The sequence below is a fragment of the Leishmania infantum genome, chromosome 35, assembly GCF_000002875.2.
Source record: "Leishmania infantum JPCM5 genome chromosome 35".
In the NCBI taxonomy this organism is placed as follows: domain Eukaryota; phylum Euglenozoa; class Kinetoplastea; order Trypanosomatida; family Trypanosomatidae; genus Leishmania; species Leishmania infantum.
The window spans coordinates 878,188-889,733 of NC_009419.2; the positions used below are offsets into that span (position 1 = coordinate 878,188).

The following is an 11,546-nucleotide window of genomic DNA, read 5'->3' on the forward strand; positions in this document are numbered from 1 at the left end:
AGCGGAGGAGGCAGTCTCCAGCTTCTCTCGTTGTTGACCTTTCGTTTTTTTTTTTCGTCGTCTTCCGCTTGCATAACTCTTTATATATATTTTTTTCCTTTGGTACACGGGCTGTTACACACGGGCACAGACACGCGAGTGCTGGCAGATGAGGTTGGTATGGGTCTGCTGAGTCACTGAATGGAACATGAAGGCGTGGGCATCTGCAAAAAAAAAAGGGCGATGAAAGAACAAGATTGAGAGGGCGCCAACAAAGGACTGAAGCGGAATGCTCTCCAGAAACGGTGCTGCCGTAAGCCAACGGCCACGTTCCGCGTGCACGGCTTCTTGAGTTGCCACTGGCAGTGCCGTTACTCTGATTGTATTTGTCTCCTTTCAGCGCTGTTTCTTTGCTCTTGCTACTAATTCCGTTGTGATTTATTCTATTCTTCCTCCTAATAAACTGCGGCTGCCCCTGAATATGTGGATGTGCACCTCTGTAGTGGTGCTTCTGTCTAGGCCAGTCCAAGTTGGTGCTGCCCGATCGTATTGGGGATGGGCATAGGTGAGTGACACGCGGGCATCTACGAGCGCTCGAGTGAATTGCGGCTCCCTTCCTTCTCTGCACCCCATTAGTCATCCCATTCGCTTGTGGGTTTTGACGCCGCTGTCTTTTCCGTCTCATCTTGATCATATATGTTTCGTTTCTTTTTTTCACCTCAATTCGTCTTCCCGGATAATGTGGTCTCTCTTGCCCTTGCTTCCTCTTCTGGTTCTGCGCGTGCGGCGAGCGATTGAGGGGGAGGGACAAGAATAAGAGGAAAAGCGAACAACAGCAGCGAAATGAACAAAAAGACCACCACCACCAAAAAAATAAACGGAATGGAGGCAGTGAGACCGGCGCTCTTCTCGCTGTTCTCAGGGTGTCATTGTGACGTGAAACGGATATAGGTGGGGAATGTAGTAATAGCGCACGGCATTGTCTCTTTTTTTTTTGCTCATCTGCGCGCGCAATAACACCGCGTCTTTCGGCGCCGTAGGGTAACTTCGCCCAGGTACACACTAAACGGATACAAAGCAAGTTCTTCGATTTCGCGCTAGCCCTTCTTTGGGTTTCTGCAGAGTAGCTATCCTTTTTCGTTTTGTTTGAACACTTTCTATCCGTATGCGCGGATGTGCGTTGGCGCAGGAATGAACCTACGCCAATTGGCAAAGAAACAAGTGAAAGGCGTGCTTTAAGTGCGGCATTTCGCTCGCCAGACATCCCTCCTCTCTCACTTTCACATTGCCCCCTTTTTGCCTTCCTTCCTTTTTTCTCCTCTCTTTCGGCTTCTCTCTCTGCTTCACTTATGAGTGTATAGTACATCGTGGACGGGTCGTCTTTATCGGCACAGCGACAACAGCGGCGCCTTCCGCACACGCGTGCACATATCCACACTCTGACCTCCGTCTTTTTTTTTCCGTGCCGCTTACACTGCATGTGTGCATATCTGCGCGTACACAGTTAGCGCGCTTCTCCATTGACATAATCGAGCTCGTATCGTTGACGTTCTTCTCAGACTTCTAAACCTTTTTTTTTGTTGGTCGCTGCTGTCCCTTTGGTGCACATGCAGCCACACCGCTCCCTCTGCTTCTATCCACACCTAAGCATCTATCGAAGAGCCGCTGAAGGCGCCACAGAACCAAAACGTGAAAATGCTCCATCTTTTCTCATCCGAGGTGGCGGCATTGGCTTCGATGGTGCTGTGTGGACTTGTGTATGGCGCCTTCTACTTTTTGAACATTACCTGGGCTCGCAATCCGAATGTCGCCGACGTGCTCGTGTTCATCTGTAGCTGTATCTTCGCATGTCGAACGGCTGCCAAGGGTAAGGTGTGCCAGTGGCCCTCCGGTGTGGACTATACGGGCCGCATAGCGCTCGTCGTTGGGGCCACCTCCGGCGTCGGCTACAGCACGGCAATGCAGCTCGCAGAGCACGGATGGACCGTTGTGCTCGCAGCACGCAACACCGATCGGCTCCTTTTTTCCAAAAAGACTATAGAGCGTCACTTGCAGAAGTGCAACGCGAAGGGTTCGGTGAAGGTGCTCGGCACCGTTGACCTGCGCTCGGATGCGTCTATCCGCGCCTATGTGAAGGAGCTGGCGGCAATGAAGGCGCACCTGCCGGTAGGCCTCCTCATCATGGCGGCTGGCGCGCTGCATCGACATCTGCACTTTGTTGGTGAAGTGGAGGAGTTGAAGACAGGCAGTGCATCTGTTGCGGCATCGTCCAGGGCGTGGCGGTCGATGGAGTGCATGATCGCCGCGAATGCAGTGGGCCCGTATTTATTCACCCAGCTGATGCTCCCTTTGTTGGATGAGACGGCAGAGAAGACGTCGGTCACGTCGCGCATCGTAAACGTGGCGTCGAGCTGCCACACCTTCCTGGGCCCTGGCCGTCAAGCTCGCTACAACCCGCTCGAGATGATCCGCGGACTCGATGAGCGGGCCGCCGAAGTGCTTCCCGGAGGCGGCTGTGGTGAGGCGAAAGAGGGCAAAGCTGCACGCGGCCCGTACTACATTCGCGACTACAGCTGGGCCAATTTTGTTGGTTACTATGGCCTTTCCAAGCTCTGTGTAATGTGGAACACGCGACTCCTGGCCCGGCAGGTCGCGACGATGCGCTTCATCCCAAAGACTGCGGCGAAGACGCCTGCGCTGCGCAAACCCGCAGCGAAGTGCACCACCGCAGACTCTACCCAGAGCGTCACTGCAACCCCAGAGACAGACCGACAGGACCAACTCAAGATTTTCGTCGCCTGCACTCACCCCGGCATCATCACCACCTACCTATACCGTGACATTTTCGCGCCGTGGGTGCTCGACTACTTCTTCTACTACCCTTCCCTGGTCTTCGGCAAGACATGGATCGAGTCTGCGCAGTCGACTCTCAAGGCAGCGGTGGAGGACACGGGTATGGTACAGGGAGGCTACTACCTCTGCAGCGGGGAGTACGGCCCGGAGAGTGGTGTCAACTGCGTCTCGGCACACGCGCAGCGTCCGAAAAACATAGAGGAATATCAAAGGTGGATGATGGCACGAGTCACGCCGGCGCTGAAGGCGGAGAATGAGATGACCGCGAAGAAGCAAGACGAAGCGGCCCCGCAATGAGCCGCACAACCTCCCTCCCCCCATACAATCTGTGAGGAGGCAGCAGCGATGTTTGACAACTCTTCTCTGCTGAACCTTGCTCCTACTCTCGTCGTGTTAAAGTTTGTGGGATGAGATGGACGTGGCAATACATATCGATCGAGGGAGAGCGAAGGCGCTTCTGGGGCAGCTGCTGGGTTCTGTGAGTTTTGATTGCCATTGCGACGAGTGAAACAATGCGGCGCTGAGTCCAAGGACGAAGGCGAAAAAACATTGAGGAGGGAATGATGGGCGAGAAGAGACGAAGCCAACGTGTGCACGCGTTTGTGCGCGTGTGCTTGCACTCGCATAGATAGAGACGTGCTGGCGCCTCGCCCAACGCCTCTTATCATAGGTTGCCGAGTCGCGTGCTCGTCGTCCATCAAGGCACCAACTTCTGCTGTCAACGGAGTAGGAGGAGGGCAACAGCTCCGATTCGTGAAACGCGCTGCTGCTGAGAGCGACGACCCATTCATCTGGCTTGCCGATGCTCCAAGAAAATAAACGAATGACCACCGCCTGAAACTGAGGGTGAAGCATTAAAAGAAGGCATGCGGCCCACCCGCACCCCATCTCTACTGGCTGGCAATGAGCGATACGGGTCACCGCTGTCGCAGCCCAGCAGTGCCATATGCGTGTGTGTGTGTATGTGAGCTGCACTCTGTTGCGGTGCTTCTCCGCCCACCTCGTTGCCTGATAATGTATGGTGCCTCCCTCCTTTTGCGATGGAAGAGAGGGGGAGCTGTCCGGTGCAATGTGTGGCTGCCAACTGGCCAATTCGCGTTCTCCTGCAGGCATGCATATGCGTGCGACTCTTCTCGTGGATATCACTGATCCTTGACATAAAGCAACACAAGCACTCCCGATACAGATGCCGCCGTCCTTTTCTGCACTTACGAGATACCCTCTCTCTTTTTTTTCTTTGGGTCGTCGCTGCTATCCGTCATCATTGTGTGTCTCTACGCGCTTGTGGCTCCACCCACATTACCCATCGTGTGCGTGATCTCTTTCGAAACTTCCACCCTTGCGCGCGAGAGCAGCCCAGTTCCCAGGCTTTCCCTGCTTTCCTTCCATGCCTCCACCGGCGTCCACGGCGCAGGCTGGGACTGGGCGAGATGCGCCTCTCGCAGAGTCCCCACCGCCGAATTCGACCACGCTCACAATCCCTCACGTGAACATTCCATTGCTCCCCCCCGGCTACCCACTGCCGGCCTCTACGGACGACATGGAGGCGTCTACAGCTGTGTACTTCCGCGAGGGTCGCAACCCTTACGGAAAGCGGCACCGCTCTACGCTCGTGAATGAGCCGTCCGCGTCGGCATCTTCCACCGTGTTGGAAATCGTGAGCGCTGAGGAGGACGTCCGTGCAGCTGTAGACGGTACCGATAGAGGTCGCTTCGCCGGCAGCGCCCCACAATCGCAGTCCACTGCGGCGGGGTACGCTGTCACAGCGCAGTATCTTGCGCAGCTCTTCGACGAACCGGCAAGGTGTGAGCAGGACGTGTACCGCCCCGTGGATGTGGCGTACTGCCGACGCCTCCTTGCGCAGGAAGCGGAGGAGTTCAAGATGGCCGCCTCGTCGCAGCCGCCAACAGGATCATCGTTGGAGGGCACCGAAGCCGCCATAGCAAGGGCGAAGAGAGTTCACGAGTTCAACTCATGCCTGACAGCCGGTCAGCATCGGCGCTACCGCGGGTTTGTGCTCGAGTGGCTTCGACACCAGCCCTCCCCGGCGGCTCCGCCGAACTCTGCGGAGGTGTTGAAGGTGGTACAGCAGGAGCAACAGCTGTTTCTCGAAGCTCTGCGGCGAGAGGCGTTGTGCCACGTGGTGCGACTCTCGTCCGGCCATCAGACAACAACCTACGCGTGCCTGGGCAGAGCGCTGACGAGCTTTGCGCAGTATCGTCGCCTACACCAGATGCAGGAGCGGCTCGTTTCCTTCCTCGATGACGCCAAGGCGAAAGAGAGCAAGGGGTTGCTGCTGTCGGGTAGCGCTCCGGCGGCGAGTTCTTCAGCGGCGTCAGGCGCTGCCGAAGAGGATGCACACAACAGAGACGCCGCTCACAGTCCCGCCGGTGATCTGCAGCAAGGCATGCCACACGGGGCGACACCGCTGCAGGTGTTTCAGCGACGCTTTCCGAGTCTACGCGTCCTTCAGTGGCACCTGGTTAAACTGTACAACGCCCAGCAGAATGGCGTCGCCGCCCCTTTCCCGAATCTGCAGGTTCGCAGCTTCGCAGCGCCCTCAGGTGTTGCCGCTGGCGGCCGCCCGCACAACCGCCACTCGGAGTCAGACGGCACCTTCAAGGCTTCTTCCTTTTCAGCTGCAGCAGCGCACCCGTCTGCGGTTACGATGGTGCCTGCATCGGCGTCCCTGTCGCTTGCTTCTCTGCCCCAGCACAGACAAGACGACGACGGTGATCAGCCAGGCGCAAGGGATGGCGGTAGAGTGTCCGACGACGGCGACAGCGAGAGGTCAGCGTCCCCTGCGGTTCCTGCCTTTTCTTCCCACCTGTCTACTGATGCTGCTGCTGCTGCGAGCCTGACGCCGCTGTCCACGGCAGCACTACACACGTACGTCGCCCACCACCTCCTCCCTCGCCTTGGCTGGCAAGCGTCGAAGTATCAAGGTAAGGATGGAGAAGCAGGTATTGACGATGAAGGCACCACCGCCGTTGTCGCGTCTGTGTCGCTCTCCATGACCTTTGAGGCGATGCTCAAGCTGTTCGTTGCGCACGTCGACACCGAGGAGCCCCGCACGTCCTTTCGGATTCCCATCTGTGTTCATGTGAGGCGCAACCCTGACTCGCGCCACACCGACAACACCACGTCCGCTCGTGGGGTGTACCACGCGCACGTGGCGGTTGGCGCTGCGGTGCCCAATGTGACGGAGAGCCGACAAAGCATTCAGCTGGCCGCCGCGGAGTATCTGCTCTGCCAAGCTGCTAACCGCGAAGGGTCGAGGGGCGAAGCGGCCACGCCCAGCGAGGCACGACATCTCCCAAGCACCCCCACGGCGGCAGAAACGGCCCCTCTTGCTGCTGCCACAGTTCACCTCTTGCGCAGTACTGCCATGCCGCAAGACACCAAAACAAGACAGGCAACTGTGCAGTCAATGACGGGCGGGGCGGGTGGCAATCCCATCAATGCATCTGTAGAAAACTTATTGGAGCAGCAGGAGCCTGCCTCTGACACCGTTCTTCCTCTTGTATTTCGCGTTGCAGCGCCTGTTGCTGCCGCTGTCTCGACGGCACATGGCAACGATCCTCTTCAAAGAGTCTCACCGGTGGTGATCATGGCGAAGATGGAGCACCTCAATGCCACTTCTGCGGTTGCGCCCCACGCTCGTTCGCCGTCATTGGCAGCGTCACCATCCACCGTCGACTCTGAGTGTGTCGTTGCGTCACTAACGGAGACGGCGACCCCGTGCCGCTGGCTGCTCGAGATGCTGTCCCCTCGGGAGATGCTTCAGCTGGACTTGCTGTTCGCGTGCTTTCCCAGCGCGACGGTGCATCTGCACCGCGTGCAGTTATCGCAGAAAAGCGACAGGGACGAGCCCGTGGAGCCGCGAGGCGCGTGCGAGGAGGAGGAGTGCCTTTCCATGGATGTGCTGGCCGTCGAGCAGTTAACATCCCATAAATGGGGTTTAAGCCGCCGACATTTGCAGAAGCGGCCCGCAGAGTCGCTCATCACGACCCCGTCGCCGGCTGAGGTGCTCGCTACCTACACGTGGGACCTGCTCTACGATACACTCGCCTGGCTGCTCGACACAACAGCTCGCCGTGTAGCCTACGCGCTCGAGTCGGAGGAGGGCCGCGGAGAGGGGTCAGCCGAGATCACCACCAACGCTACGGAGGAGCGCTACATGTACTTGATCCTGAGCAACCACGCCAACCTGGTAAACACGTCAGCAAGCACCAAGTTGTGCACAAAGAAGAGGCCCGAGAACGCACCAGAGCCAGCGTACGCCACCGTTATCACCTCCAGCTACACGGAGAGCCGTTTTGCCGTGCGCTACATAGTGCAGGACGCAGCAGAAATCTACCCCAATTATGAGCCCAAGGTTCCCATCGCCTTTGAGGTCGCGAACCTGCGTTTTCTCGAGAAAGACACGCAGAGCGGCAGCGACGAGGACGGTGAGGGTGACATCAAGCCAACTAGAGAGAAGAAGAGTGTGAGCAAGGTGGCGTCTCGGCTTTACCGGGATCCCCACACGTGGAATGCAGAGACGATCCCTTTTACGTTTCCGAGGGCGCCGGCACCCGCCCTAGCACCAACGTGAGGTCAACTAGGGCTCCATCGCGGATGCCTCTGTTGCGGATCTCAATGAATAAGCGCATCGTTCTTCCTTTTTTTCTTTGCCTGCCTGTTCCTTCCTCGACGGCCCCTCCTCCCTCTCTCTCTGTGCCCCCCACGAAGAGTGCGATCTTTTTTGAGCCAAGGAGCACGCGCGTGTGCCACTCACGGACATCAGCTGCCGCACAGAACGCGAGCGCGAGCAACGCCAAGAGCAGGCACGCGAATTTCCTTTGCGGAGGAGAACCCTGCAGACAGAAGAACAAGCAGGGCCCGTTTCACATAAGAGAAAGACATATGGGCGATTCCGCACCAACGGCGCCGTATGATATGCTGTGAAGAGGAAAAAACTAGTGGAGATGAGCACGGTTGTGGTACACCACTGGCAGGTTGTGCCTGCACCTCTGCTTCTCCCTCTTCGTTCGCTGGAGAGCTCTTCGTGGAAGGTGGTCACGTTTTAGTGGGGACTGCAGCTTCTCGGCCGCCCTTCCTTTGCCCTGTCTTCGTCTTGTTCGCGGACGCGACCTCTCCACCTTTTCTCTCCTCCCTTTTGCTTTGTGTGCCATATATAACAAACAAAACCTTCTAAAAACAACAACAAAAAATGACGAAAACGTGGAGCAGGTGCACACTTTCACCTCGTTTGAGGACGACAGTTTTCCATGCCGCCGAAGTTCGACCCCAACCAGGAGATCGTGGTGGTGGTGCGCGCCGTCGGTGGCGAGGTGGCTGCGACAGCCTCCCTCGCCCCCAAGGTCGGTCCTCTCGGTCTCAACGCCAAGAAGATTGGTGAGGATATCGCCAAGTGCACCAAGGACTGGAAGGGCTTGAAGGTCACCTGCGAGCTGCGCGTCAAGAACCGTGTGGCGACGGTGGTGGTGACGCCGTCCGTGGCGTCTCGCCTCATCCGCGCACTGAAGGAGCCGCCGCGCGACCGCAAGAAGGTCAAGAACATCAAGCATAGCGGCAACATCCCGTTCGCGGAGATCATCAAGATCGCCAAGGAGTCGCAGCCCAAGTCCATGGGTAGCGATCTCAAGGCCGTCGTGATGGAGGTGCTCGGCACGGCCGTGTCCATCGGCTGCACCGTCGATGGCGAGAGCCCGCTCGACATCCAGGCGAAGGTACGGGAGGGAAAGTTGAAGGTCCCCAACTAAGGGGCAATCGTGTGAGTTTTCTTCCCTTGCGTAGGTGCATACGCTGCAGCATCTGCTTCTGCATGCGGCTTGTTTATCCTTTTCCTTTTGAGAAAGCAAAATCAATCGCGCAAGAGTATCATCGCCGAGGGCTCGATCGCCCCAGAGGGATGATCAGCTGGCGAAGGGTCGGCAGAGGTCCCTCCTCCCTTCTTCCCCTACCGCTCGCTCACTGTGACCCCGTGACACTGAAGCGGCAGGGTGCAGCAGCACCGCTACCCTCTCCTTTTCGCCCTTCCTCTCTGATGTGCTGTTCTTCGCATAGCTTCGTCCTTTATGTTTAGTGAGTTGAGAGGCCAAAACGGAGATGGTAGCCATGAATCGGGGTGTATCCTGCAGCAAGGATAACCGAAGCACCTTCATCCACGGTCTTCAATGGCCACAAGGCGGAAAAGCGGTGAGAGTGCGAGGGCGACATAGAAGGACAATAACGAAGGAGATAGAGAGGGGGGATGCTGGCTGCGGTGGGAGGAGCTGCACGTCGTCTCGTCATCGGTAGTGAGGGTGTCACGAAGAAGAGCAAAACAACAACAAAAGTATGCTCATGCAATGGCAAAGTGCCTTTGAGGGCGCGTCTATATGATGGTTGCTTCCTCTTTCTCCTCTCTTCTCATTTCTCATGGTTGCCTGCCAAAAAAATAAATGTGTGCGCACACACACGCTGCTGCGCATGCGGTTTCTTTTCACCTACTGTGCTCCCCTCACCTTCCCCCTCATCTCCATTTCTCTCCATCTTGCACTTCTTTGGTCTGCGGGGCTTCATCACCCATATTAACACCACCTGCTGCGTGGGGGAACGTCTCTCACTCTCTCTTTCACGTTACATACTCAACTACAACAACACGCAGTTGGTTGTACGTGCTCTTTCCTGCCGATTTGTCTCTTGTCACCTGTCTTTCGTTTTTTTTTGTCGGTTTCCTTCCTCTAACAGGCCTCGTCTTTACTCTGTGTATGCGCTCTTTCATGTGGTTTTGTCTCCCTGTCTAAAGAAGAACAACGAGACAAACAAAGAAGGCAACACACACCCACACCCACCCACTCACTCCCTCCCTCACACACACACAAACAAGCATAAAAGACAGGGTTTCCGCCCGTCCTCTCTTGCACCGTCTCTCTTTCTCTCCCGTGTACGCGTGTTACTTTTTTTCCTGTTTTCGTTTTTTTTTTACTTCGCGCGTGTGTGTGTTCGTTACTTGTGATCGCTCGCTTTTGTGCTTTCTTTCTGTCATTCTGCGTGTCTTCTCTGTGTGCTTGTGTCATCGTGCTCTCCTTACGTGCAGTGCCGCATATCTTCTCTCCGCTCTCTTGTGCGCTTTCCGAACAAAAGAAAAACAGCCAAAAAGGAAAACTCCTTTTGAACTTCGAGAAAAATGATGGAGGAGCGCCACTCGCACGGGTCGAACGACGAAATCCAAAACGGCGGCGACACCGATAACTTCCGCCGAAACCAGGGCACGATCCTCTTTGTTGGCAACCTCCCCTTCCAGACCCCGTGGCAGCACGTGAAGGACTACTTCCGTAACGCCGGCAAGGTGCGCTACACAGATCTCATCGCCGACCGCACCGGCCGCCCGAAGGGCTCGGCACTGGTCACGATGATGACCGTGGAAGGCGCCGAAAATGCGATCCGCATGTTTAACGAGACCGACTTCGAGGGCCGCCGGCTGATCGTGCGCAGGTTCGACGACGGCCCGCGCCCTCCGCTGGTGCAGCGGGACATGATGCCCGCCTACGGCAACACCGCTCCCCAGAGCCGCGGCCAGTACACGGCTGGCGGCTACTACCAGGGCGCGGCCGCTTCCGGTGCTGCGGCCGGGTACAACCGCCACAACATGGCGGGTAGCGCCTACGGCCGTGGTGCGCCGTACCAGGTCGGTGCTGCAGAGTCGACTGAGATGAATGGCACGGAGCCGCTTCCCAAGCCGCGCAGCCAGCAGGTGCCAGAGGTGGGCCGTAAGCTCTTCGTCTCGAACCTCCCCTTTGACTGCACGAACAGCGCTCTCCGTGAGACGTTTCAGCAGGTGGGTCTCGTCGAGCGGGCTGAGATCATCCTGGGCCGCAACGGCAAGAGCCGCGGCATGGGCATTGTTGTCATGAAGTCTGAGGATGAGGCGCAGATTGCAATTGCCGAGTTTGACGGCATCGAGATGGCGAACCGCGCAATGAACGTGCGCCTCGACAACAAGACATTGTAGTCACGCGCGCCCACACACACACGCACACACAAACGCACGGGCCTCTGCGGAGGCGGGGGACAGCCGTGGACATCCTCCTCCTTCGACTCCTTTTCTTCATGATGTGGATTCTGGTAGCGAAGAAAGGGGCGCAACAATAAGGAAGCCGAGCAGCTGGAGGGCAACAAACTAGTGCTTCAAGACTGATGAAGGAGCAGAGGGGTACCGGCAGAGACTCGTGATGACGAAACGCGTGCAACGCCTGCAGACAAGAACGGAAGGGGAAGAGAGGCGTCGAGGTGACCCACCACGATAGGCCAGCAGACGAGGCGACATCGGCGTGTGCGTGCGTGCGTGGAGGAGGACCTCTGTGGATGCGCGCTGGAATCCCTCAGCCTTGCGGTGCCGTAAATTGTGTCTCGCCGTCTGTCATCATCCCATTCTTCTGCGTGGACAGCTGTTTCTCTCTTTTTCTGTGCTTGTTGGCACCTGTGGAAGCGGGTCGTGCTGCACCGGCACGCACTCATCGTTGCTTTATTGATCCCTTCGCATCCATGTGTGTGTATATGTACAGACCCTCACCCCCCGTGTTACACCCTCCTCACCACCCCAACGCACCACATTCTTTCTTTGTCTCCGTTTCCCACCCTCTGTATGCTGCCTTCTTTTCTTGTGGTTTCCTTTTTGGCCTCACCTCTCCTTTCCGCACTCGCCTGTGCGGNTGTTTCCTCTC

General features: G+C 57.2%; 4 protein-coding genes across 4 annotated transcripts; all 4 read left to right on the forward strand.

The window, feature by feature from the left end:
* Positions 1 to 1,674: 1,674 nt before the first annotated feature.
* On the forward strand, positions 1,675 to 3,129 carry LINJ_35_2210 (conserved hypothetical protein; the record flags this gene model as incomplete). The annotated part of the gene is made up of 1 exon (XM_003392761.1): positions 1,675 to 3,129. The coding sequence occupies one exon, from the start codon at positions 1,675 to 1,677 to the stop codon at positions 3,127 to 3,129; it is 1,455 nt and encodes a 484-aa protein (XP_003392809.1).
* A 1,090-nt stretch (positions 3,130 to 4,219) lies between these two features.
* On the forward strand, positions 4,220 to 7,429 carry LINJ_35_2220 (conserved hypothetical protein; the record flags this gene model as incomplete). The annotated part of the gene is made up of 1 exon (XM_003392762.1): positions 4,220 to 7,429. One exon carries the CDS (start codon positions 4,220 to 4,222, stop codon positions 7,427 to 7,429), a length of 3,210 nt encoding a protein of 1,069 aa, XP_003392810.1.
* Positions 7,430 to 8,105: 676 nt separating this feature from the next.
* LINJ_35_2230 (putative 60S ribosomal protein L12) lies at positions 8,106 to 8,600 on the forward strand (the record flags this gene model as incomplete). The annotated part of the gene is made up of 1 exon (XM_003392763.1): positions 8,106 to 8,600. The coding sequence occupies one exon, from the start codon at positions 8,106 to 8,108 to the stop codon at positions 8,598 to 8,600; it is 495 nt and encodes a 164-aa protein (XP_003392811.1).
* A 1,409-nt stretch (positions 8,601 to 10,009) lies between these two features.
* Positions 10,010 to 10,834, forward strand: LINJ_35_2240 (putative RNA-binding protein; the record flags this gene model as incomplete). Its single annotated transcript, XM_003392764.1, has 1 exon — positions 10,010 to 10,834. The coding sequence occupies one exon, from the start codon at positions 10,010 to 10,012 to the stop codon at positions 10,832 to 10,834; it is 825 nt and encodes a 274-aa protein (XP_003392812.1).
* Between the last annotated feature and the right edge of the window lie 712 nt (positions 10,835 to 11,546).